Source organism: Monodelphis domestica, chromosome 3, assembly GCF_027887165.1.
Source record: "Monodelphis domestica isolate mMonDom1 chromosome 3, mMonDom1.pri, whole genome shotgun sequence".
Taxonomy (NCBI): Eukaryota; Metazoa; Chordata; class Mammalia; order Didelphimorphia; family Didelphidae; genus Monodelphis; species Monodelphis domestica.
This window is the reverse complement of record NC_077229.1, coordinates 165,470,753-165,498,561: the sequence shown is the minus strand read 5'-3', so window position 1 is coordinate 165,498,561 and position 27,809 is coordinate 165,470,753. Positions and strand designations below refer to the sequence as shown.

The following is a 27,809-nucleotide window of genomic DNA, read 5'->3' as shown; positions in this document are numbered from 1 at the left end:
AAAAAAGTGACTATTGAAAACTTTTATGGTGGAAGTACCCAAGGGAAAGAGGAGAATGAAGAGGAAATCCAAAAAAATTCAGAACACGCCTCCCAAAATGGAAACTATCAACAAGCTCTGGAAGATCTCAAACTGGAACTTATCCAAAAGATGGAAACCTTCTGGAAAGAAAAATGGGAGAAAGAGATCAGCTGTCTGACAGATAAGACTGCTCAATTGGAAAAAGAACTCGAAGCAGCCAATACAAGGGCAGACAAGGCTGAAAAGCAAATCCAGTCCCTAATGACCAGAATTAAGGACCTCGAAGAAAGTGAGATGATAAAACAGCAAGAATCAATAAAGCAAACCCAAACAATTAATGAATTGGAAGAAAACAGAAAATATCTCACTGAGAAGGTCACGGACCTGGAGAACAGAGGAAGACGAGAAAATCTCCGTATCATCGGTCTCCCAGAAAAACCAGAGGTAAACAACAAATTGGATTTTATTCTAGAGGAGATTATAAAAGAAAATTGCCCCCACGTTCTGGAGCAAGGGGGCAAAATAGAAATAGAGAGGATTCATAGAACACCTTCTATACTAAATCCCCAAAAGACAACGCCTAGGAATGTAATTGCCAAATTCAAGAGTTTCCAAGTAAAGGAGAAAATCCTACAAGAAGCCAAGAAGAAGAGCTTCAGATATAAGGGGGCTCCCATAAGGATCACACATGACTTAGCGGCTAACACACTAAGAGACCGCAAAGCATGGAACACGATATTTAGAAAGGCAAGAGAGCTGGGTCTCCAACCAAGAATCAACTACCCAGCAAAACTGACTATATACTTCCAGGGGAAAGTATGGGCATTCAACAAAATAGAAGATTTCCAAGCATTTGCTAAGAAAAGACCAGAGCTCTGTGGAAAGTTCGATATCCAAGCACAGAAAGCAAGAGAAACATGAAAAGGTAAATATGAAAGAAAGGGAAAAGGAGATAAATCTTATCTTTCTCTTTAAGTCAAACTCTCTTCTATAAGGACTACATTTACATCTAATTATATATATTAATATGTGGGGAAAATGTTTTGTGTAACTCTCATAAATTGTATCATCATAAGAGTAGTTAGAAGAAACATGCATAGGGAAAGATTGGGGAATCAAGAAGATTTGGGGAAAGTTGGGGCAAAAAAAGGAAAAGGGAGGGGGGAACCGTGATAATACTAAGATTAACTTCAAGAAATAGGGGGGGAATCAATAGAATAAACTTTCCCATATAAAGATACACATGGGAAGGGGAGGGGAAGAACTCTCATATGAGAAGGAGAGGAAGAGAGCGTGAAGTGGAAGTACTTAAACCTTACTCTCAGTGAAATCAAATCTGAGAGGGAAGAACATCTAGATCCAGTGGGATCCTGATTTCTATCTTATCCATTAGGGCAAGAAAGAAAGGAAAATTAAGGAGGGGGAGGGGGGAGGGAGCACAAAAAGGGAGGGAAGGAGAGGGGGGAGGGGAAGGGAGCATAAAAAGGGACGGGCTAGAAAGGGAAGCATCTCAAGGGAGGGGACTAGGGGGACCGACCTAAAGTAAATCACTGGTTCAAAAGGAGAAAGCTAAAGAAGAAAGGTCAGAACTAGGGGAAGACATCAAAATGCCAGCGAATCCACAAATAACAATCATAACTTTGAACGTGAATGGGATGAACTCACCCATAAAACGCAGACAAATAGCAGACTGGATTAGAACACAAAACCCTACCATATGTTGCCTTCAAGAAACACATATGAGACGGGTTGACACTCACAAGGTTAGAATTAAAGGTTGGAGTAAGACCTTTTGGGCCTCAACCGATAGAAAGAAGGCAGGAGTTGCAATCATGATATCTGACAAAGCCAAAGTACAAATAGACCTGATCAAAAGGGACAGGGAAGGTAAATATATTCTGCTAAAAGGAAGTATAGACAATGAGGAAATATCACTAATCAACATGTATGCACCAAATGGTATAGCATCCAAATTTTTAATAGAGAAACTAGGAGAATTGAAGGAGGAATTAGACAGTAAAACCATATTAGTGGGAGACTTGAACCAACCACTATCAAATTTAGATAAATCAAATCAAAAAATAAATAAGAAAGAGGTAAAAGAGGTGAATGAAATCTTAGAAAAATTAGAATTAATAGACATATGGAGAAAAATAAATAGGGACAAAAAAGAATACACCTTCTTTTCAGCACCACATGGCACATTCACAAAAATAGATCATACACTAGGTCATAGAAACATGGCACTTAAATGCAGAAAAGCAGAAATATTAACTGCAGCCTTTTCAGATCACAAGGCAATTAAAATATTGATCGGCAAGGGTACATGGAGACCCAAATCAAAAATTAATTGGAAATTAAATAACATGATACTCCAAAATCATTTAGTTAGAGAAGAAATCATAGAAACAATTAACAATTTCGTTGAAGAAAATGACAACGGCGAAACATCCTTTCAAACCTTATGGGATGCAGCCAAGGCAGTACTTAGAGGAAAATTCATATCCCTGAGTGCATATATTAACAAATTAGGGAGGACAGAGACCAAGGAATTGGAAATGCAAATCAAAAAACTTGAGAATGAACAAATTAAAAACCCCCAGAAGAAAACCATACTAGAGATCCTAAAAATTAAGGGAGAAATTAATAAAATAGAAAGTGACAGAACTATTGAGCTAATAAACAAGACTAGAAGCTGGTACTTTGAAAAAACAGACAAAATAGACAAAGTACTGGTTAATTTAATTAAAAAAAGGAAAGAAGAAAGGCAAATTAATAGCATCAAGGATGAAAAGGGGGATCTCACCTCAAATGAAGAGGAAATTAAGGCAATCATTAAAAACTACTTTGCCCAACTATATGGCAATAAATTTACCAATCTAGGTGATATGGATGAATATTTACAAAAATATAAATTGCCTAGACTAACAGAAGAAGAAATAGTTTTCTTAAATAATCCCATATCAGAAATTGAAATCCATCAAGCCATCAAAGAACTGCCTAAGAAAAAATCCCCAGGGCCTGATGGATTCACCAGTGAATTCTATCAAACATTCAGAGAACAGTTAACCCCAATATTACACAAACTATTCGACATAATAAGCAAAGAGGGAGTCCTACCAAACTCCTTTTATGACACAAGCATGGTACTAATTCCAAAGCCAGGCAGGCCAAAAACAGAGAAAGAAAACTATAGGCCAATCTCCCTAATGAATATAGATGCAAAAATCTTAAATAGGATACTAGCAAAAAGACTCCAGCAAGTGATTAGAAGGGTCATCCACCATGATCAAGTAGGATTCATACCAGGGATGCAGGGCTGGTTCAACATTAGGAAAACTATCCACATAATTGACCACATCAACAAGCAAACCAACAAGAATCACATGATTATCTCAATAGATGCAGAAAAAGCCTTTGATAAAATACAACACCCATTCCTACTAAAAACACTAGAAAGCATAGGAATAGAAGGGTCATTCCTAAAAATAATAAACAGTATATATCTAAAACCATCAGCTAATATCATCTGCAATGGGGATAAACTAAATCCATTCCCATTAAGATCAGGAGTGAAACAAGGATGCCCATTATCACCTCTATTATTTGACATTGTATTAGAAACACTAGCAGTAGCAATTAGAGAAGAAAAAGAAATTGAAGGCATCAAAATAGGCAAGGAGGAGACCAAATTATCACTCTTTGCAGATGACATGATGGTCTACTTAAAGAATCCTAGAGATTCAACCAAAAAGCTAATTGAAATAATCAACAACTTTAGCAAAGTTGCAGGATACAAAATAAACCCACATAAGTCATCAGCATTTCTATATAATTCCAACACAGCTCAGCAGCAAGAACTAGAAAGAGAAATCCCATTCAAAATTACCCAAGACAAAATAAAATACTTAGGAATCTATCTCCCGAGACAAACACAGGATCTATATGAACACAACTACAAAACACTTTCCACACAACTAAAACTAGACTTGAACAATTGGAAGAACATTAACTGCTCATGGGTAGGACGAGCCAATATAATAAAAATGACCATCCTACCCAAACTCATCTATCTATTTAGTGCCATACCCATGGAACTCCCAAAAATTTTTTTTACTGATTTAGAAAAAAACATAACAAAGTTCATTTGGAAAAACAAAAGATCAAGGATACCCAGGGAATTAATGAAAAAAAATACAAAGGAAGGGGGTCTTGCAGTCCCAGATCTCAGACTATATTATAAAGCAGCGGTCATCAAAACAATTTGGTACTGGCTAAGAGACAGAAAGGAGGATCAGTGGAATAGACTGGGGGCAAGCAACCTCAGCAAGACAGTATATGACAAACCCAAAGATCCCAGCTTTTGGGACAAAAACCCACTATTTCATAAAAACTGTTGGGAAAATTGGAGGACAGTGTGGGAAAGATTAGGCTTAGATCAACACCTCACACCCTACACCAAGATAAATTCAAAATGGATGAATGACTTGAACATAAAGAAAGAAACTATAAGAAAATTAGGCGAACACAGAATAGTATACATGTCAGACCTTTGGGAAGGGAAATACTTCAAAACCAAGCAAGAATTAGAAAGAATTACAAAATGCAAAATAAATAATCTGGATTACATCAAATTAAAAAGTTTTTGTACAAACAAAACCAATGTAACCAAAATCAGAAGGGTAGCAACAAATTGGGAAACAATCTTCATAAAAACCTCTGACAAGGGTTTAATTACTAAAATTTATAAAGAACTAAATCAATTGTACAAAAAATCAAGCCATTCTCCAATTGACAAATGGGCAAGGGACATGAACAGGCAATTCTCAGCCAAAGAAATCAAAACTATTAATAAGCACATGAAAAAGTGCTCTACATCTCTTATAATCAGAGAGATGCAAATCAAAACAACTCTGAGGTATCATCTCACACCTAGCAGATTGGCTAACATGACAGCTATGCAAAGTAATGAATGCTGGAGGGGATGTGGCAAAGTGGGGACATTAATTCATTGCTGGTGGAGTTGTGAATTGATCCAACCATTCTGGAGGGCAATTTGGAACTATGCCCAAAGGGCGATAAAAGACTGTCTGCCCTTTGATCCAGCCATAGCACTGCTGGGCTTGTACCCCAAAGAGATAATGGACAAAAAGACTTGTACAAAAATATTCATAGCTGCGCTCTTTGTGGTGGCCAAAAATTGGAAAATGAGGGGATGCCCCTCAATTGGGGAATGGCTAAACAAATTGTGGTATATGTTGGTGATGGAATATTATTGTGCTAAAAGGAATAATAAAGTGGAGGAATTCCATGTGAACTGGAACAACCTCCAGGAAGTGATGCAGAGCGAAAGGATCAGAACCAGGAAAACATTATACACAGAGACTGATACATTGTGGTACAATCGAAGGTGATGGACTTCTCCATAAGTATCAATGCAATTTCCCTGAACAATCTGCAGGGATCTAAAAAAAAAAATACTACCCACAAGCAGAGGATAAACTGTGGGAGTAAAAACACCGCTGAAAAGCAACTGCTCGACCACAGGGTTGGAGGAGATAAGACTGAGGAGAGACTCTAAATGAACACTATAATGCAAACTCCAACAACAGGGAAAAGGGTTCGAGTCAAGAACACATGTGATAACCAGTGGAATCATGCGTCGGCTATGGGAGAGGGAAAGGCGGGGGGGGGGGGGGGGGGAGGGGAGGAAAAGAAAACGATCTTTGTTTCCAGTGAATAATGTATGAAAACGACCAAATAAAATAATATTAAAACTTAAAAAAAAAAAAAAGAAAAAAGAAAATTACAAATTGACTTGTGAAGTATTAGATGCCAACAATAGGATATTACATTTGACAGATGGCAGAGACAAACATTAGAACAATGTGAAAACCCTCTATTTCCTTACCCTGTGAACATCATAGGAGCTCTCTAGAGAGATTTGGAGGAGATCTTATTAGCATTTTGGATTTAGTTGTTATTGATTTAGAACTGTAGAGTCTGAATGATGATTATGAGTTGCCATATTAGAGGGAATGTCAGAATCTCACTGACATTGGTGGTTGTCCAATCAGCCTATTGGTTTGCTGAATCAGAATATGCTCCAACATCACCAGGGCTCAGTGATTCAGTAAGAAATGTTGGAACTAGTTTAAGGCATCTTAATGTAGTTTGGAACCTTGGCCATTTTCCTATTGCTCCCCACAGGTTCCTGAGATGGGCTAAAAGCAAAAATTAATGAAAAATTATAACAATAATTGGCATTTATATATCACCTTAAGGTTTGCAAAGCACTTTACAATTATCTTCTCACTTTATCCTTAAAGCAACCTTGGGCAGTTGGATGCTATTTTTGTTTTTGCAGATGAGGAAACTGTTACAGATGGAAGGAAACTAAGTAACTTTCCTAGGGTCACACAGTTAATAAGTGACTAAATTTGAACTCTAGTCTTCCTGACTCAGCAATCTATCAGCTGTGCCATTTAGCCACTTAGTTGCTTCTCTCTCTCTTTGTCTCTGTCTTTTCTTTCTCTCTCATATATACATAAGTGCATACTTTATATATATATATATGTTTGCAAACAAAAATATATTAATATTTGTTATAATTTTATTAGTAATCATCATCACAGATGGTGATTTGTATCACATGAAAATGGGCTTTCTGGATATCCGTTCCCTTATCTTTCTATGGGCTATGGGTATGTCTTGGATTACTGAGAATCGTTAGTGGATCTATCTGCCTGGGATAATACTGACTCAGGGATCTTCTGAGGTATTTTCTTCCTTTAGAGATAGAACACATCCTTTTGAATGGAATTGAATCAGAAAGAAGAAAAATCTACTTTCAGAATATGACATAGTAATGTAAATGCTGCATTAAAAATAATATATCTTTTAGGTAAAATTATCATTTAAAGACTACATTTGCAGAAACAAAATACTTACTTGAGATTTACTTTAATTTTCAACACTATTCAACCTAACATTAATTTTATTTTAAAACTTTTCTATTTCAAATAGGTTGTAGGAGGAAAGATGACTGAATCAGGCCGACTCTGTGCATTTATCACCAAGGTTAAAAAGGGAAGTTTAGCTGATACTGTGGGGCATCTTAGACCAGGTATGTTTATCCTCTAGATCATTTATTTGAGTCTTGAACAATATGAAAAATATAGTACTTTGGAATATTATCTTATTTGCCCCAAAATGCCTACTCATATTCCATACAAATCTTCAGTTTGTAATGAATTATTATGATTTATTAAATCACACTAGGTAAGAGCATTTTTTCATTCTTTAGACAGTATACCCATGCTAGCTGATCTTCCTCTTCAGGTTATAACAGTATTCTATTATAAATTCTGAATTGTGGGGAAACAAATGCATTGTAGGGAAGAAAACAAATTTAAAGGAAAAATGGAAATTTCTGGGACACTCCCTAATCTGGAAACATACACAGTCTAAATACAGGCATCAGTTAAATAAGCAACTAATTTTGAATTTATGAAGTCTAGAACTATAATCATACAAATACATAATACAGATAATTTATCATAGTATTCATTTTCCCTTTGTTTATTTCATGTTAAAATTGTCTTTGCTGTTTATGAATTTGCTGATTCTCCTGCCCAGTCATGTTTTAAGCCTCTGGAACTGCTCTATAGTATTTTTTCTTTCCATAGTTTTTATTTTGTCTTGTGCAGTTCAGTAGGACCTGAGAATTTTTAAAATTCAATTCTTGAAGTTAATTTTTCTTTCTAAGAAGATTATTACTGCTACTAACTACAGGTGATGAAGTATTAGAATGGAATGGAAGGCTACTACAGGGAGCTACATTTGAGGAAGTTTACAATATTATTCTAGAATCTAAACCAGAGCCACAAGTGGAACTTGTGGTTTCAAGGCCTATTGGGTAAGTTGATTTTTCATTGTCTTTACATTTCCAATTATGATACAGTTTGGTATTCTCTGTAATCAATAATAAAAAAAAAAACATTTTCTGCTACCTACCACATAATGAATCTAAAACACTTTCCTAATCATGTCTAAAAAGTTGAATTTTATATATTATGTATATAGATGTACACACACATACACACACACACATATATATATATATATATGCATATATGTATATATATAGTTTCCTTACCTGTTGTCATCCATGGAACTCTTTCCATAATAAGTGATTATCTGAATTAATTCCCTTTTGCTGGATAATCTCCCACCAACTCCCCTCTTTTTCCTCCCATCGCTGTAATACCAAATCCAGTCTACTGTGGATCAAATCCACCCCCTTCCCTGCCACCTCAGCCACTTTTCAGGATTTGATGATTGGGCACTCATCCCCATCTACATCAATCCTATCCCTACAATGTCTTACTCTAGGTACAACTGCTCTTTTCATTCTACCCTCTAAACACCCACTATGTAATTAACAAATTTCCCTTCATTATAGATCTTGTCTTCTTGTGTTCCTTACATCTTCTAGCCCTCATGGATACCTCTCTCCTACTGGATGCTACATATCTTTCCATGCCATTTGCATATTCTCTCATATATCTCCCTCTACCCACTCATGATCCTGGAGGTAGAGTTGTATTATTCCTTGCTCCCTATTGCCACCCTCAAAGTGAGTCCTTTGTAAATTATTTAGTTTAAACCCATGTCCAAGGGCTAATTCCCAGTGACTCCTAGTAATGGGATTATAAAAATTACATGTCTATTAGTGTTGATTTGTTCATTTGATGATCCATTGCCATAATAACTGATTTATTCTTTTATTATAACATATGCATTCTTTTGATCAATTAACTGAGGGAGAGTAAATAAATGAAAAACACTAGAAAAAATGTAAGAAAACTTTGCCATTAATATAATTTAGCTTTTAATAATGTATATGATAACAAAATGAAGACTTCAATATGTAATAGTTTAATAAAACAAGTCCTACACTTGAATTCAAAGAATTAGTTCATAATTGTAAGATGAGGGATACAGATAGACAGAAGGTTATCTGATAATGGTTTGAAAGATTTAGTGAAATTTAACTCAGTATGAGTTGGCAATGTGACCTGACAGTTAAAAAGAAAAAAAATACTTTCATCTCAGGTAAAGTGGAATGTAAAAAATGAATGAGGATTCATAGTCCAATTTAATATGCCTCTAGAGTATCATGTTCAGTTTTGAGCACCACACTTTTTAAAGGACACTGACAAATTCAAAGGTCTGAAGAAGGGCAATCAGTAGAGTAGAGGACATGAGATCTTGCTTCATGAGGCAATTGAAGGAAATGGGGTAGAGAAGCTTTACAGAACGCTAGTAGAGGGATTATACTTGTTCTTCTTTGATTCAGCATGTAGAATTATGAGCAATGGGATGGAAGTTTCAGGGATGCAAATGTAAGCTTGTTAAAAAAATAAATTCCTAATGATCAAAGTTAAACACAAATATTGTAGATTGTCTCAGAAGGTAATAGTTTCTTCCTCATTTTAAGTCTTTATATCAAAGAGCAGATGACCCTTTGTTGGGAATATTATGGAGATATGTGTAGATATGGGCAGGTAGATGGCTTAGTAGTAAAAGTTCAGGGCCTGGAGTCATTACTCATTTCCCTAAATTCAGATCTGATATCTGACACTCATGTGTAAAGTGAGCAGAAGATGAAAAATGGTAAATAATTCTACTTTTTGCCAGGAAAACCAAAATGAGGTCTTGAGTCAGATACGAGTGAAAGGAATAAATAACAGCAACATATATGGGTTGTATTTTAATAACTCTGAAGTCCCAACTCTTTTGATTTTGTAGAGTTAATTCTTCAATGATTAGGCTTTTATTATCATACTTTCTATAGCTTTAGACTAAAAAATGTATTATCTATATAAATGATGAAAGTTACATGAGGTTGGCATAAGAAATCCTGCACACATGTTAGGACATTTTATGAAAGTAGTCCTCAAGTCGTATTAGATATTTGTAAGCCAAGACAAAGATAAAAAGAAACAATAAATAAATCTCATAAAAGTTATATAAGCAGTAGTGAAGTATAATAATTTTCTCATTCAACAAGCACTTATTAGCTATTTTGTGAAGTGAAATAATATATTGAATCAATACATGTATTATTAAAAATGAGGCCACTAGATTGTGCAATGTATAGAGTACTGAGCTTATAATGAGGAAGTCTCATCTTCATGAATTCAAATTCAGTCTTGGATGCTTATTAGATGTGTGACCTTGGGCAAGTCACTGAACCTTGTTTGCTTCAGTTCCTCATCAAAAAAATGAGCTGGAGAAAGAAATGTAAAAACACTTTAGTATCTTTGCCAAGAAATCCCCAAATGGGATCAGGATCAGTCAGATAGGACTGAAAAACGACTGACTAACAATTATTATGTGCAATGGAAATGTAAAGTTCAGGGTAGAAATAAAGAAATCATTTTAATGTTGAATCTCCTGTTTCCATGAATTTTTAAATATTAGAATTATATGTATTTTGCATGTTCAACTGATAGAGATATTGAATTAAGTTGATTCATTTCACCAATATTAAGTATGTGCTATGAGTAAGGCACTATACTTATGACTAGGGATATAAAGACAGAATGGAACAGTTCCTTCAAGAAGGTTACATTCTAGCAGGGAATACAACTTGAACAGAGAAGTAAAGACAAAGTCATTTGAAGAGGAGGAGAGTGCCAGAAATTGGGTGGATTGCAGAAGTTTCTTAACTGAAGGTGGCACCTGACCTGAAACTTGAATGAAGAAATCATTTAGTTCCACTGAAATGATTTATAATGTGCCTCACTCATAAAGCTTCATCCATTTTTTCCTATTTTCCTAATCTCTCATGTGCTTTACTCAATTTATAGTTTGAGGTTCTACACCAAAATCTTTAAGGAGGCTTCCATATGTCATTATTTTAATGTAATAATTTCTGTCATTTCTATATTTTTGTTTAATGTTTGGGAATATTATTATAGATAGCTATGGATTGATCTTGAGATATATTGCATAGTACATTAAATTACTTGACCTAATACATCTATTCTGGTTCAAACAAAAATGTCGTTTATTTTCCCATAGTAAGAGATGGGGAACTTTTCAAGTAGAACACATTATTGGATATATCTATATTGGATATCTATATTGGATATATATATATATATATTGGATATATATAATGCATGTATATATGTAACTCCTTTATATATTATATTTTATATATTATATTAATGGCCAAGATATTATTTGTACCATTGCTTCAAAAAGTTTCCTATTTTCTCTTTTTTTCTCCTTTCAGAGATATCCCCAGAATCCCTGATAGTTCACATGCACAACTGGAGTCCAGTAAGTTTCATTTTTTAAAAAATGAGAATATTATGGATTTTATACTAAATCAATTCAATAATTTTCTCTATTTGTAAATAATTACATAGTGTGATTAGCATGGTACAGAATAGTATAACCACAAAAATTGTAAATATTGTGCCATATGGAACAAAAATTATTGTTTTAAAAAATGATTAGTTTTACCTTTAAAATATTAGATTTCTAATTAAACTTAACAACTTATCAGTAAAACTTTTGATGCAACTACTTTGCAAGTAGTATCTGATTAGATTACAGAGCTTGGCAATGGTATTCAGAGGAGGAAGAATACTTAATAATTAAAAATTATTCTTAAAACAAACTAATAAATAGTTTAATCAATATGTAGTTTTGCTCTTCTGTTATACACACACACACATATAGGGGGGAAATCTTAAAATCTTAGTGTTCAGATTTACTCTTAATCAGAATATCTGGATTCAACTCTTGCCTGTGATACTTATGATCTTTGTAATGTAGGGCAAGTAATTTAAACTTCCTGAGCTGCTGTTTTATTCCTGTTTGAATAATACTCAGGCAACCTCTGAGTATTCCATTTAGATCTATAATCTTAATTCTAATAATTTGTCTGAGTCTTAGATAGTAGCCTCGGGCACTGTGTATTTAAGTGAACTGCCAAGAAGATAGAATTAATATTAGTATTTTATGATAGAAATGTTCTCTTATGTTCATGTTCCAGTCAACACAACATAATAGGGCCTCAGCAAATGTTTTTTAATTGGGCACATCTGGGATAGCATCAGGGAATCCCTGAGGCTCTAAGGCAGTAGGGATATAGAGCACAGTCTAAGTAGAATGATTGGTTCTGAAATTCCCATTATAACAGTGAACTTTGAAAATGTCACAACCTTCAGAATTCTGTAACATAGGTATTTTATATAGGTTTCAAAGTTGCTTTGTTAAATTCAAATGAAAAAGCACTGTTTCTACTCTAAATGCAAAATTATCATTTCAGGCTCCAGCTCATTTGAATCACAAAAAATGGATCGTCCTTCCATTTCTGTTACTTCTCCCATGAGTCCAGGAATGTTGAGGGATGTTCCACAATTCTTGTCCGGACAACTCTCAGTATGTAATTACTACAATAATTTTTCTTGTTTTTTTGAAATGTTAATACTTTTAAACATGATGCTAGTTTGTGGCAAAACAAATTTTTGCTAGAATATGATGTTTTGTTATACAATCTTAGCTCTTCTTTTAAAGGGCATTATATTTCCCTCCCACCTACCCCCATTTATTGGTTCAAATGAAAAGATGTCTTTATTTGACCTAGATTCTCTGGAATTTAGAGAGTGCTAACTTTTCTTTTTCTGCATTTAAGCCTTTTATCTCCTACTGTCAAAACACTCAGGGTCATGGTCTTTTGTTCTCTATTCCATGGTAGCTAAATCTCATCCTCAGACATATAAAGGAGGTAAAATGTTATATTATATAAAGGTTCTGTTTAAACTAGAGGAGTCTGTTATGTACATTTTTCGTTTTTATTTCTAAAAATTGTGTTTGAATTTTTAGAATATCAGTAGGTTATAAACCTATATATAAAATTCTATATGTAGTTATATAGCAATGTTAGACTATTTCCCCAACTAATGAGGCATAGGGATGAGTGGAGCAACATTTTTAATATATTTCTTATTCCATGACATATGTGCTCATGGTATTTCATTATATTTCTGAACTCTAAAAATTAATGCAAAATGTGCTTTTCAAATCAGAAAAAACCTTTGAATGTATAATACTATTTACTTCAGTTGTCCTACCAATATTGTTTACTACTTTTAAGAAGATTACTTTTAGAAATGTAGAGCTTACTGATGCTTATAAGGAATTTAAATGACTTTGAAGTATAAGACATTAAAATTCAAATTAAATTCTCAAAATTCAGACATTAAATGGTTTGTTTTGAGTAAAATATCCCTACAATATTTTTAAGAGGAAAGAATTCTATTCTCTCTCTTTTTTAAATACACACATCACAACTAATATAGTAAAAGTCATTTTGTTTTCTTAAAATAGAATATTCATTAATTATAAAAAATGAAAAAAAGCTTAAGTAATAAATTTTTGTTTAAGATCCTGGACCCTTTTTCTAGAATTTGACTTAATTTGTGAGGGTGAATAGAAAATATAAACAAAAGGTAAAAGAATGGCATTATAAAAATCAAAATAATTTAATATAAAATCATTTTGCCTGACTGACTTGTCATCTAATAAGTTGGCATCAGCTAAAATGATTACAATAAAGTTATTTCAAAAAGGAGATGGATTCTGCTAACATTGATGTCTCCTATTCCACTCCATTCTCTTATTTTTTTCTCTAAGTAAAATGTGTTTTTTTCTTTCACATAGTAATGGTGTATGCCGTATTTTCCTTAATAAGCTTTAGCTAATTATTCTCAAAAGGAAACTGGCAAAATAAAGGAAATTATATAATCATCAAAGATGACTGGGGCAAGGGGAAAGAAGGAAAGAGAATATTCATTGATAAAGTAGATGCCATGAGCCAGGCTCTGTGCTACCTGTTTTTAAACAAATCTCAGCTCATTTGATCCTCACAAAAATGCTGCAAGATAATTGCTAGTATTACCTCAATCTTATAGTTGGGTAAACTAAGGCAAAGAGTGGTTAAATGACTTGCCTAGGTCACACAGCTATTAAGTTTGTAAGACTGGATTTGGATTCATATTTTCCTGATTCCAAGTCAAACCTCTAACCACTGTGCCACCAACCACTCCATACATGATTACATATGTGTGTGTGATTCTACTGACTCATGATCCTATCAAATTCCTCATACTTAAAAATGTAACCCTTTCAAATTCCTGATCTTTAAAAGAGACTGAATTAGTCCAGTAAATATGCTAACCCTTATCTTTCGGAGAATATTCAGTATATAACATTTTACTCTAGATTCAGACTTCCTTGAAACATGACTAAATATAAAGATAAGATTGGAAAAGTTTTGAAGGTATATCTAACCTTAAAATTATATAATTACTACTTGTATCTTCAGAGATATTATAAAAGTTTGCTTTAAAGTCATAGGATCATAGTTGACACGTGTGTCATTATCATGTCCTTATGATCTGAAAGCAGTAGTTTTTGTATTCAAGTCTCTATTAGGAAGCTAGTCATTTTCCTTCTTACAATTGTTTCTGAAATTAGTTTGAGTCTTCCTTTTGCATCCAAGAGGACATTAGCAATATGTTTACCTGGATAAAGAGGGATACATCATTATTTTCTTTTCCAGGAAGTCTTACACTTAAAAAAAAATTATCTGAGAGAAGAAAAAGTCTCTGGATGATGAAATCCATTGCAGTTTGCTTTGACATCCATTTATGTTAAATTATTTAAACATTCTGATTATTATTATTATTATTATTATTCCCAGGACATTCCTAAGAGAATGCCTCTAACATATTTGGTGACTTTTCAGAATTAGTTTAGGTCAAGGCTAGTAGTAAATCAGTATACACCAGCTAAACTACATATTAGTCCATTCACTTACAGAAATCATTTTTGCTAATTTTTATTTGTGTTTCTCCTTTTTGCTTGTTTTCATTTGATTTTCAGAATTTATGTTCTTTTCTCTTGTGAGAAAAAAATTCATTTTTGAACTTTTGAACAAATAATTAGATGAAGTAGTATTCAGGTAACTTTTAGATTGTATTAAAGTGAAATCTAACATTTTAAAACTTCAAATTTGTAAAAAATACAGAGAAATTTACTTTCTAGTAGAGTAGGCAGTTCAAAACAAATGTTTATTAAAGAGAATACTTCATTTTATTTATGTCTATGTTTAATTTGCCATTCTGATATTTTTGCCCACGTATTTTGTTTTAGAAAAAAATTCTATCATTTCTCATTCTTCGTTCATACATATCTATTTGTATGCATTCTTTCAATGGACATACCTGATTGGAGAACATTTGTCCTCACTCTCTTACACCTCTCTTTTCTTTTTTTAAAAACAAAGTTGTCTTTGAACTTTGAATCTATTTGTTTCATTCCTGGTTATTTCGACAGTGGTTCATGAAAGGATTGTCCTGGACACAACACTGCAGTGAGTAGTAGGAAATGATCTTAAAACGCATGAAAAGAACTGAAGCATACAAATTTAAATTCTACATAGCAATCAGAAGATCATGCCCATTGTGCCGTAAATGGATCAACTTATATAACTGACAATAGGCCACTTTTGCTTGTTTTCAATTATTAAAGTATTATGCCATGCATATTTAACACTGTTTAAGTAATTAGTTTCAAATAAATGTATGCTTCTGAAGATACTAGTGGGTAGATTTCAGAAAGCTGTTAGAGCTAATGAGGAGTTGATACTATCTTTATTATTATTATTTTTGAAGCTAATTAGAGACTGGTACATTTAATCAGAAAGTAATTTCTTTTTTAAAGTTTTAGAAGATTTACTTGCATAGCCTCCCCATCTCTATTCTTCCTTGGTATTTTTTGTTGCAAACTAAGAGAGCTGGAGGAGAGGGGAAGGAAACCTAACCTCCCTTCATATTTACTATCTGCATTTTGATCAATTGTTTTAGCCACTTTTGGTCCTCCTCAGTTTCTTATGTTGTAAAATGAGGGGTTGGATTATATGACCGATGAGAACCCTTTTAACTCTAGATCTGTATTTGAGAACATTATTTTAATTTGTCTCTTATTCTGTCACTTCCTTCAGAATCTTTATTAAACCTTGAGGTTCATCTCCATTTAGTGAATAACTGTGAGGTACTAAAAGAAAAAGAGATAATTAACAAAGTTAATTGTATTGTAAAGCTCTTAACATTTCTCATTTCTTTTGTTTCTTTCTCTATACTGGGGAGACTGCATGTATTTCTGAGAGAAGCAAGAGAGGGGTGGGGGGGAGAAAGAAAGAGAGACAGACAGAGACAGAAACAGAGACAGAGGCAGAGAGACAGAGAGTATTTTTCCAGGTAGTTTTAATTATTTACATTTAAAGCTTTTTTTTTTCCTTCAGCTTACAATTTTTTCCTTTCACATTTAGAGGGATCAAAGGGGACAAGAATCAGGCAATTACTTCTTTCTAGTGTATTGTTTCTCATTGCTGTTGGAATTGAAAATGCTGATAGTGCTTTACCTCTGTATTTGGGAAAATGGGAGAGAAATAAGAAATGAGTAGAAAATTGAATCAGGAGCTGCTGATCATGCACAATAGACTGAGTGATCATTAACTCTTCTTCAATCTTATTCAGTATAAATGAGTGAACTATTATTTTTCCTAGGATAAAACACATATATTCTGATTAGAAAATGTCCACTAGTACCTGTTTCAAGGTAGATTAAATGACAAAAGAAGGGGAGACATAGAAAATCACCTTTTTGTTCTAAATTTCATCCTCAGGATCGTGTAGTTGAATGATTTTAAGGGTAGAAGTTAGGACAGCCTGGCTATGCCACCAGATTGGTGTGTGACTATAGGATTATTACATAATTTATCCGGGCCTTAGATTTTTCTTATTTAAAATGGGATATTGCTTAATTTCTATATCTTGTTGGGATTGCCATAAGGCTAAAAAGAAATAATAGCTTTGAAAAACTTTTGTCATCATATGAAAATCCATAAAATGCTTTTCTAGTCTGAATACTAGTAATTATTTCCTTTTTCTATGAATAATGGTTAAGTAAAAATGTTTTAGATTATTTGCAAAGATAAGAATAACTTAATAAAATTCACTGCTAAATGGAATTACAAACATACATCTATCTTATAATCTTTGATAATTCTTTTAATACTTAATTTTTTAGGTCTGACTCATTCTGAAAACAATGGCTATCATGGATTGCTTTTATTAAAATATCTATTATCCATTTTCATACTATTTTTCAGTTTTTCTCATTGTTCTTCAGTATTGTCAGTTATTTATATATTTGTTAATCTAAAGGTTAAATGTTGAAATATTTTTTTATTTGATTTCTAAAGCTCAGCTTTTGTGGACCACTTGAAACTTTACATTTAGAAGATTCAAGCCTGAATAAGTCATTTCTCATTCACTCTTATTTCATATTACTTTATTGAAAGTGATGTTAAAATCTATTTCCAGTTAATTATAATTTTTACATGTTAGTGTTTCTTTTGGCAATTTTTAATTTATACTTTCCATTAGAACATTTAAGTTTGGATATATATTGTAAGGGGGTAAATTGTTTTTAAGGTTATAGTCGTGTGTGTTGATTTTTACTTTTGGTCTTTTAGTTCCAGCGTGTTGTCCTTTTTGGTTTTGTTTTATTGCTTTTTTCTTTAATTTTGCTTACCAGAGCCAAAGCCTTAGTAGAAGAACAACGCCTTTTGTTCCTAGGGTTCAGGTAAAGGCCTTGTCTGCCTGAGAGAAACTAAAGTTGTGCTTAAAAAGTTTATTTATTTATTTTTGGAAAATGCATAGGAGGAAAATGTCATTGTTTTGGTATGTTGCTTTAACTCATATCATCTACTGAGCAGCTTGTAAAGTTCTGCATGAGGGTTGAAATGTTAAATTTAATTTAAAGAGACTGGCTATAAGTTGTGTTATTGAGTTTTTGATGTATTCTGTATTTAAACTTGGGCTCCAGAGTGATATTAACTAAATATTCCCCACACATATGTTCATATATTAATACAGTAAAAGAAATAGTTAATTCTATGCTGTCATCTTTGACCTTATTGTTCTAAGGGTGCTGTCTCTTTAAATCATTCATTAGTATTTATATTAGTACTATATCCTTTTTTTGCATTTTCCAATTAATAGTTCCTTGAGTAGAAGATTGGCAAATAAATTTGTACCTTGAACAAAAATATGGTTTTTGCTCCTATTATATATAAAACATTAAATATTTAAATAATAAAAATATAATCTAGTTTTAAATTATATTTTCATCATTTCACTGGTAATTTTCTTACATTTTTCCTAACATTTGGGTACACCTTATTTGCCTCTTTTCATTAGGAAATAGTAGATTAACTCTAATATATAGGTTTTACTAATATTTCAGTGCTTCTCTTGCTTTGCTGCATGTTTTTTTTTGTTTTGAATATTACTTTTATTAAAATATTTTATTTATTAAATAGTTCCTTGTTTGTCCTAAACTACATGAACTCCTGTTGTGCAGGCAATATGTAAGATACTCTAAAATGTTATTGTGATTAAGATGATAATTCTTTAAAAACTAAAAAAAAAATGTTCTAACAAATAAAACCCAAATTCTTGGTTAAAAAACCAAGGACAAATAAATTGGTCAAGTATATAAACTAATATCAAATTGAAATTTCATTCATTTTTTAAATTAACCAACCCACTATTTTAATATATTATTTAGAAGCACAGAATGAAAATTTAAATATAAGCTAAGATAATGTAAACAATGAAATTGTATCATCTTGCTAATGCAAGCTGGATATCTATTAAAACTTCAATGCAAATACTTTATTCTGTGACTAAAATAAAACTTAATGATACTATTTTAGGAATTTTTGACATTAAAATAAGAATATCATTCATGAAATATTTTTGTATATAATTTGATTTTTAAAAATGATCCATTTGAAGAATAGAATTAATTAAAAGCCAAAATACTATTAAAATTTAAAGGTCAGACACAAAATTTGTTTCAATAAATTCTAGTGATATTAATAATTACCATTTCATATATGAAAATGTATAGAAAAGTAATAGATTTAAATTTGAATGCTTCTGGTATTTTATTATAGTTGATATACATTTTAAATAATTGAAAATAACTGAAATATATTTTAAAATTCAAAGCTTCTAAGAATTTTAAAGGAGGCCAAAGCAACACCTTTATAGTTGAAACCTCAGCTTACAAAAAGCTTTAAGGCTATAAAATTATTTGATAATGTGGCTTATTCAGTTAAAGATTTTATTTCTTCAGTTGGTAAATTCAGGTTGATTTGAAATATTAGTCTCTGGTTTTTGCTTCATTAAGGTGGTAAATATTCAACATGGTAGAGAAATTAAAAAAAAATGAAAATCATTGGGGATTGGGAGGGAAAGCCTCACTTCCCAATTCTACTATATTTCATTTAGAAGAAATATCATATCAGCAAACTGGATTTGTCAACATAAGACAGTAATAATAATTTTATAGGGACTGAAAGATATAAGTCTATATTATTTCTTTACATTAATGAAAAAACAGAAGTATCTTTGTGGGTCTTTTTTTCTTATAGGTTTGCCTCTGAGTATTTGAGGCTTTTTGCTTTTGTGATACACATTTGTTTATTTTTAGTCAATGATCAGAAGGCACAAAATTACTTTTAAATTTAATATTCTATTATAATCTTTTTAGACTTGGGTCAGCATTTGTTTTACTACAGACTGATATTTATTCCATTACCACCATTTTAATACCTCATGAATGATAACATTTAAAGTCCAGTGATTTAAAAATTGCAGGCTGATTCTTTTCAATTCTAAGATAAGGTTGGTCCAGCAAGGAGTAGAAGTAAATAAAAAAGGATGGGAATAGGGTCTCCTATTTTTTCTGGGTAAGCACTACTCTCTGATAATTATAATTACAATAGTCTACTTAGCCCTAATTTTTAGATCTTTTGGAGTCACATGTAAGAACTAAACTTCTGATAGAGAGAACAGGTACATTGAATTGATTTGCAATGAAGGCATTTTTCCTTCTCCCCAAATTCTGATTTTTCTTTCAGTTTCTGGGCTTGGAACAAAAGAAGAGTATAGTTGTGAGTCAACAATTGAATTTGATAGTTGCTACCATAATTTGTCGACTATATCTAAACTGTTGAAGGGTTAAACCATCAATGCCAATAGATTCAGCAGTAGGTAATGAGTTGCCAGTCTGACCTTGTATGTCTGAGTTTATGTCAAGGTTCCTCATAAGAAATAAAAGAAATACTTTTGTAGCATTCTAAATCTGTGACTAATAGGTATTTCAAATAACAAGGCTTTCTAATTAAAATAATGTTTATGTACTGAAGAACTATTTTATAATTTTAGGGTCTGATAAATTAACACTATAGATTTATTGAAACTGCTACTTAGTTTCCCTTTAAGTCTTGGAATTGTCTTCTATATTAAGTACTTCTAAAAATTCTTTCTGAACTCTGTGACTAACTTTCCAATGTAGAGTGCAGAAACATCTTTCTGCTACTTCTAAGCTATGAGAGATGGCATATTCCAGATAAAATTTACCCCAGGTCATGATAAAATCATTTTTAGAAAAATTACACAGAATAAGTGTTTAACTAGTACGACAAACAGAATTCTAAGTAATTTCCACAGTCTTCAAAATAATGTATTTGATATATCTGAATTGACAAATTTATTACATTGAAGTTAGTATAGCATATCCTTTCATTTTTCCCACCATAATTTGCTAAATGGAATAGTTCAATTTATATTCTGTGCTAATCCAAAAATAAGTTGGTGAAGGGGAAAGATAAACTTAATGGATGGGGTTATAAACATTATGCTATCCTATTATAAATAAGGTCTTATTAATGTTTATTTTTCATTTTTAGATAAAACTATGGTATGACAAGGTTGGTCATCAATTGATAGTTACAATTTTGGGAGCAAAGGACCTCCCTTCCAGGGAAGATGGAAGACCACGGAATCCTTATGTTAAAATTTACTTTCTTCCAGACAGAAGGTAGGGACAAAAGAAAAAAAATATTTCTGGAAACAAGTGAAAAAAATATTACAATACAAATGGAATTAAAGTCAGAATTATGTTTCTAAATGTCATTCATGTCTAAATTTCCACATGAAAATGATATGGTCACAATTATGTGAAAATATGTACTTTAAATGACATTCATTTAGAAACTACTGCTATTGAAGTGAGTAGATATAGTCACTACTTCAATAAATCTTTGACTTCAATGATGTGTGTAGTCCCTCTGCCATTGTAGATTATAATACACTGATACTTTCTCCATACTGTGTGATTCTTGCCAATGCAATCACACAGGGCATAAAGACACTATCCAAAACACAGAAGAGCTTCTTTAGCATTTATTTATAGTCTATTGGATTTACTATTTTCTTGAAATCTGTTGTAAAGGCTTTTATATGTTAAGAGTGGGACTTCAGGGGGCAGCTGGGTAGCTCAGTGGATTGAGAGCCAGGCCTAGAGATGGGAGGTCCTAGGTTCAAACCTGGCCTCAGACACTTCCCAGCTGTGTGACCCTGGGCGAGTCAGTTGACCCCTATTGCCTAGCCCTTACCACTCTTTTCTGCCTTGGAACCAATACACAGTATTGATTCCAAGATGGAAGGTAAGGGTTAAAAAAAAACAATTAAAAAGAAAAGAGTGGGACTTCAACTATGGTCTGACTCCCAAGTCTAGCATCTTTTTCACTAAGACATATTTCCTCTTAAACACAATATTAATAAATCAATTAATTAAGAAACAGTAGTGCCTGCTTTGTGCCAGGGAATTCTAGTAGGCACTGGGGATACAAAAGACAAAAATTAAACTATTCCTAGCCCTAAGAAACTTAGAATGTATTAAAAGAGACAGTATGCACATATGTACATAAAATACACATATGAATACAATTATGTATATATAGAAGAGGGACTGATAGCCATGGGGATCATGAATGGTCTTGTGTGAACCAAACATAGAATCACAATTCAGTGCATTAACTTAACAGTTCTCAGTGGACACTCTACTTCTTTCCCACATGACCTCATTTGATTTTCAACTTGCTTTTATGTGAATGAATGAATAATAATAAAATTATTATATTATTCCCAGGGTTCAATAAGCATTACCCCACACCAAATAATATTTACCACAGATCCATAAACTTGTTTTTTTTTGTATTCCACTACAACTGATTTGCTTTATTATCCTATTTATTTTATTTTATGCTTTTAAAAACATTATTAGGAGGTGGGCCCAAAGGTTTCACTAGATTACCAAGAAGGTACATATAAAAATGAATAAGACCTCCTGCCTTATACCATCTGACTGAAAATGTTAACACTAGTCTAAAATAAACTTCTTCAGAATGTAACTAATTCTACATTTTCCAGCATTAATATTAACTCAAATTTTTTAAATTGCTTGAATACTGTCAAAATTTTGCAGTTAGTTCATATTTTCCATTTTATTTATACATGTCATATGGGAGAGATTTTAAACCTTAATGTAAAAGACGAAGGGGAGTTAACCCCTTGAGTCAAAAAGACTTAATTTTAAACCCACTTCTGAGAATACTGACTGTATGTTCTAGGGGAAATCACAAGTCTAGCGTAATAGAGAACCATTTTTTCCTGTTGATTACATATATTTTATATTTAATCTTTAAAATCTCATGTAGCCCAGAGAATGTCTATCCCATTAATATTTTACCTATGTGACAAGGAAATCACTTTAAAAGACTGATATATATTAATTTAAGGTCTCCAAGGAATTCAGCTATGTAATTCCTAAATGAAAACTCAAGTCAGCAGTCAACCTTTTATGGAGTTTAATTACAAACAGGAGGAAGAAAGGTATTAGAGATAGAGAGAGAGAGGGAGAGAGAAAGGGGAGAGAAGGGAATAGGGCTTAAATACCCCTTCTGTTTAGGCTGGGCCTAAAGGCCCAAGCCCTTAGATAGCTGAGGCAAAGAAAAGAGATCAGTCCCTATCACTCATGTGACCAAAATGGAGAAACAGTCTCAGGGGCCTCCACCTCCAGCTTCCTTCAGAGCAAGCTTCTCAGAGCACAACCTCTCAGAGCAAAACCTCTCCAACCAACTCCCTCAGTCCCCAGACCCCCCCCCCCAGCTATCTTTAAGGAAACCATCCAAGTTCCCTCCCCTCAGTTCTCACATCTACCAATCACTGTCCATGTCTTCCCTGTGCCAATGGTGGCTCTAGCTTAACCCAGGACCGCCCAGAGGTCTGTGGCTTTGCACATGTCTGTTGAAAGTCATATTCTCAAATAATTAAATCTTGATCCTTTGCTGCAGCCCTTCCTAAATCCTGTTACCCTGAGTAGGGTGGAGATTGGAATAATTAAATTTTGATCTATGCTACAGCCCTTTCCATTGTTCAGCAAAAGGTTTCTGTCCTAAAGTAATCTTAAGAAGGGAGGAGGAGGAACCTCCCTTGCCAATGGGGTTCACATTCCAATAGAGTTCCCACTATCAGTATGAAATTCCCTACAAGCATGAAACCTTCCAATGGTGAAATTTCCAACATTCACAAGTCTAAGAAATTTTAAGGTTTACACCTATTTGAAAAGACTGTTTTCCCTTGGGGATTAAACATCAAACTTTTTGAAATGAATGAGAGAACAATGAAATGCTATTGACATGGCTGTTCCAATGGATTCAGTACATCATATCCTTCCTTTTAGGGCAGTGTTCCAGGCCAGGTACACAATGATAAGGTTTGGAATTTTATGAGATTGAATCAACAAGGCAAGTGCCAAAAAAATACCCAACACTTCTCCTAGATAAAAGGATAAATTCAGAAACATAATGCATTAACCAGCACAGCTTTATAATACCCCCCATGCCCTATGAGGACATACCTAGATTAGTAGCAATACAAATGTCAGTGAGGAATCTGGCAAGTGAGGAGTACTATACCTCTTCTCAGCACTGGCCTGCTTAGATTCATATCACCCAAAAGCAGGAGAAACAAATTTGGCCATTAGAAGTGGGTAGGATTATAATGCCTGATTTATAACTTGAGCTTGGAAGAGGTCCCTAAAACTACCTACAATCATTATTTAAGATTTGTTATTTGACCAGGGGCTGCATTTTCACCTGGTATTTTTAACAGTAACATGTGGTCAAATTATTCACTTTGGACTCCAGGCCTGAGAAGGATGTGGCCATCTCACTTAATTTATGAATTTAATAGTCAAAGAGTGTCTACTAAATATAATACATGGATAACATGGAAAATGAGCAGTGTAGCAGTGTTGGTATGGGTCTTGTATTTAATAGATCTAGATTCAGACCTGGGCTCTGCCTCTTAATAGCCATGTAACCATGGAAAATCCCTGAACCTCATTGAGCTGTAGTTTTTTCATTTGTAAAATAGAAGTGATAATAATATTTATATGACCTTTCTCTCAGGACTTTTGTGAAGGAAATGTTTGTAAAGCTTTATATATAATTATGAGCTATCGTGATTGTAATTTTATTGATGTCCAAATGCAAAAATAATTTAATTATTGTTTAATTTGAAGGAAGTGCTCGTAACATAATTTCCCAATTTTGTTTGGTAGTTTGTACTAAATATTAGCTATATTGTGGCAAGGAGGCATTAATTAGCTATTATTAATTAGCTATTGGATAATATGCAACAAGAACTGAAGTTGAAATAGTAATGTCTTATTTTCAATGATCTCTGACCTTATTGATGTAAATACTCCATTAATCAATACTGGTGATGTTTGTCCATACTTCTTTTTCTTATGTGATTCTTCTGGTAGCCAGATTACTCAATGAATACTCTGTCGGACTGGGAGTGAGAAAGACAAGTTCTAATATGGCCTCAGACATTTATTGGCTATGTGGCTTCGGGTGAATTTATAAAATGTCTGTCTTTCAGGTTGTGAAACTTTAAAATGGAGAAAATAATAGCATCTTCTTTCCAGGATGGTTATAAAGATCAAATAAAATAATATTTGTAAGATGCCTTGCAAATCATAAAACACTATGTAAATAGTAGACATATTAATGGTTATCATTATTACTATGTATTCTCTATTCAACAAGCTGGAGTCTTTTTTTCTATTTTTTTTACATTTCATGGGTACCACTGTGGCTTTTTGTCTGTTCAGCTATAATTTTTTTGGTTCCACATATGATGGCTCATTTTTCCTAATATACTTTTCCTAAATGATTTCCATTATGCTACAATCTACTTACACTCAGCATGCATCTCTGTACTGCCTTTGTTTTCAACAACTTTTGCCTCTTCAGAGATTGTGGTATTGTAAAATTTGTAACAATACAATATCAACAAGAGAACATTTCTTTTGAATTTTTACCCAAATATATTTTCAATAATTTTTCAGAGGAATAATCCACTTTTAATATGTATTAAAAAAACAACTTTGCTGAATGACACAGGTGGTCCTTCCTCTCCAGTATTATGCCTCTGACAGTGGTGTTACAAGTAGATATTTTATTGAAACATCATTATGGTTAATAGTATCTTGAGTATGCTTCACTTCTTTTTGTGGAACAGTTATGTATTCATGAATTTAGGTAAATACTTCATGATACTTCTTTTTATGTAGTCAACTTACAAACATATTGACTATACCACAAATATTAAGCATTTATTTATTCAAAGCCTTTGGCATGAGATTTCAGGCAGGTAGATAATATTTTAATAGACTTTTGAAGAATGAAGAATGAAAGACCAGGACATATGGTTCCTAGAGGGCTTTCCATATGTGTTAATGACTTTCTTTTTTGTAGGGGACTCAAGAGGAAAAATGATCCAAGGAGTAATGGGCTATCAGTAGATAGGTGATATGGGTGGTAGATGAATCAGAAAAGTGAGAGACTAAGTAAAAAACAATTGAAGAGGAAGACTCAGGAAGGCAGGGGAAGTGGGGATGGGACTCTTTCTGATAGGCCAATGCATTAGCCAATCATGCCAGTTCAGACTTAACTCCCATTAAAATGAAGATGAGAAAAAAGAACAATTAGGAAGTTAGTACAAAAGTAAATGTTAGAGACATGCATGTTTGAACTAAAATGATTGCCAAGGAAACAAAGGAAGAGATTTTTGAGAGATGGAAAGAGAATAACTAAGAGTAAACAATTAATGGAATAAGTGGATGAGAAAAAGAAAAAGGATTGTGAACTCTAAGGCTTTTGAAGCATTATGGAACCCTCAATAGAAGATGGAACGTTTCTAGAAAGGTTTTATTTTTTTTAATGGAATTTAGAAGACAAACTCCTGATTACCATTGAATAAACTTTTTCACATTTTTTTACAGTTTTATAGTTATAGAGCTGTGATTACATTGGGGTAAGAAACTACTTCTTTGCCCAAGATTATATGGACAATATGTTTCATCTATCAGAACAGAATCCAGGTCTTTTTGACAACCTAGATCTCCCTGATTCAGAGAATATCTACTATACTAGGCTGCTTCTTGAGTAGATTACTCTATTAATTTATTATGGCATGTCATCAACCAGGTTGCCATGATAGGATTAAGCTAGTGAAGAGAAGAAATGAATAAACTCACTATTAGATTATCCTTTTCTAAAAAAAAATTAACTCCTTACCTTTTTTTCTTCCATTAGTAAGGATAATTAAATTTTAACTCCAGAGGAGAGGATTCTTAACCATATTTATGTTCAGGATCTCCTTTAGCAGTTTGTTTTCTTCTGTAGTTTGTTGCCTAGATTCATAACAAATTGAAATGGAGGGATACAATTAGCATTTATATAGTGCATACTATATGCTAGGTACTGTACTAAATGCTTTTAATAAATATTTTATAAACATGTATAAATATGAATTTATAAATATAAAGTAAATAATTTATAAAGATCTCAGTTGATCTTCACAACAACCTTGAGAGTTCCCTATTTTGCAGTTGAGGAAAATGAGACAATAATAAGTTAAATGACTTAGCCGATAATAAGTTAAATGACTTAGCTGGTGTCATATAGCTAGAGTTTAAGGTGGAATTTTAACCCAGCGCTTCCTGAATCCAGGCCTATCCACATATCCACTATGCCACCAGCAACCACTAAAGGTAACATTTAGTAATGTTAAATTTAATTTAAGTATAGTGAAATAAAAATGTATTCTTTTCCCCATCCAATTTCACAGATTGCCCTCACACTGGAATCTGAGGATGGATCTTTGGGAGGTAAACAAACCCCCAAGATTAAGTACCATTGCCTTGGTTGATGTAACCCAGTTCTCAATAATCACTTTTTGATTCTAGGATTGCCTCACAGTGGACAACTTTTTTCCAGCTGTTTTAAGAACTGTCTCCCCAATCCTAAATTATCACAGTGTCGAAAGGCAGCATATCCCATTGCTTTGAACCTTCTTTATGGTCTTTACAACTTCATAGTTGACCAGTTATGGCTTATCACTGACATCCTCCCCTTTGAGACTTAATTATTCTCTATCTCATATAATTAAGAGTCTGTCCTTCCATTCATTGGTTGCTTAATTGAATAAATTATTTCCACATTACACACGGAGATAAATTATCTTTGCATTCCTCTGCCATACTTTTCCTTCCCCTCTCCCAATAATGTCTCCAACAGGCTCTTTAATAGTACACATTTTGAAGCCAAGTGAGAGGATGTATTTGGCAGGGGTCGTTAGCTTTTTAGCACGTTTTAAATCCCTCTACTTATTCCACTTATTAATTACATACAATGGGGGAAAGGT

General features: G+C 33.0%; 1 protein-coding gene across 38 annotated transcripts in view; it reads left to right on the top strand.

Annotated features, from left to right (window-relative positions):
* Positions 1-27,809, top strand: part of RIMS2 (regulating synaptic membrane exocytosis 2) — an 821,462-nt gene that overhangs the window by 448,669 nt on the left and 344,984 nt on the right. For 22 of the 38 annotated variants that reach the window (XM_056823206.1, XM_056823209.1, XM_007488199.2 and 19 more), the window contains 5 exons: positions 7,048-7,147; positions 7,816-7,939; positions 11,330-11,376; positions 12,374-12,486; positions 20,936-21,066. In XM_056823206.1, coding sequence (XP_056679184.1) covers positions 7,048-7,147; positions 7,816-7,939; positions 11,330-11,376; positions 12,374-12,486; positions 20,936-21,066 — 515 coding nt within the window. Of the gene's footprint in view, positions 1-5,807; positions 6,800-7,047; positions 7,148-7,815; positions 7,940-11,329; positions 11,377-12,373; positions 12,487-17,709; positions 17,758-20,935; positions 21,067-27,809 lie in introns of those variants that run through there. The other 16 variants (XM_056823211.1, XM_056823204.1, XM_056823203.1 and 13 more) reach the window with 2 other exon arrangements.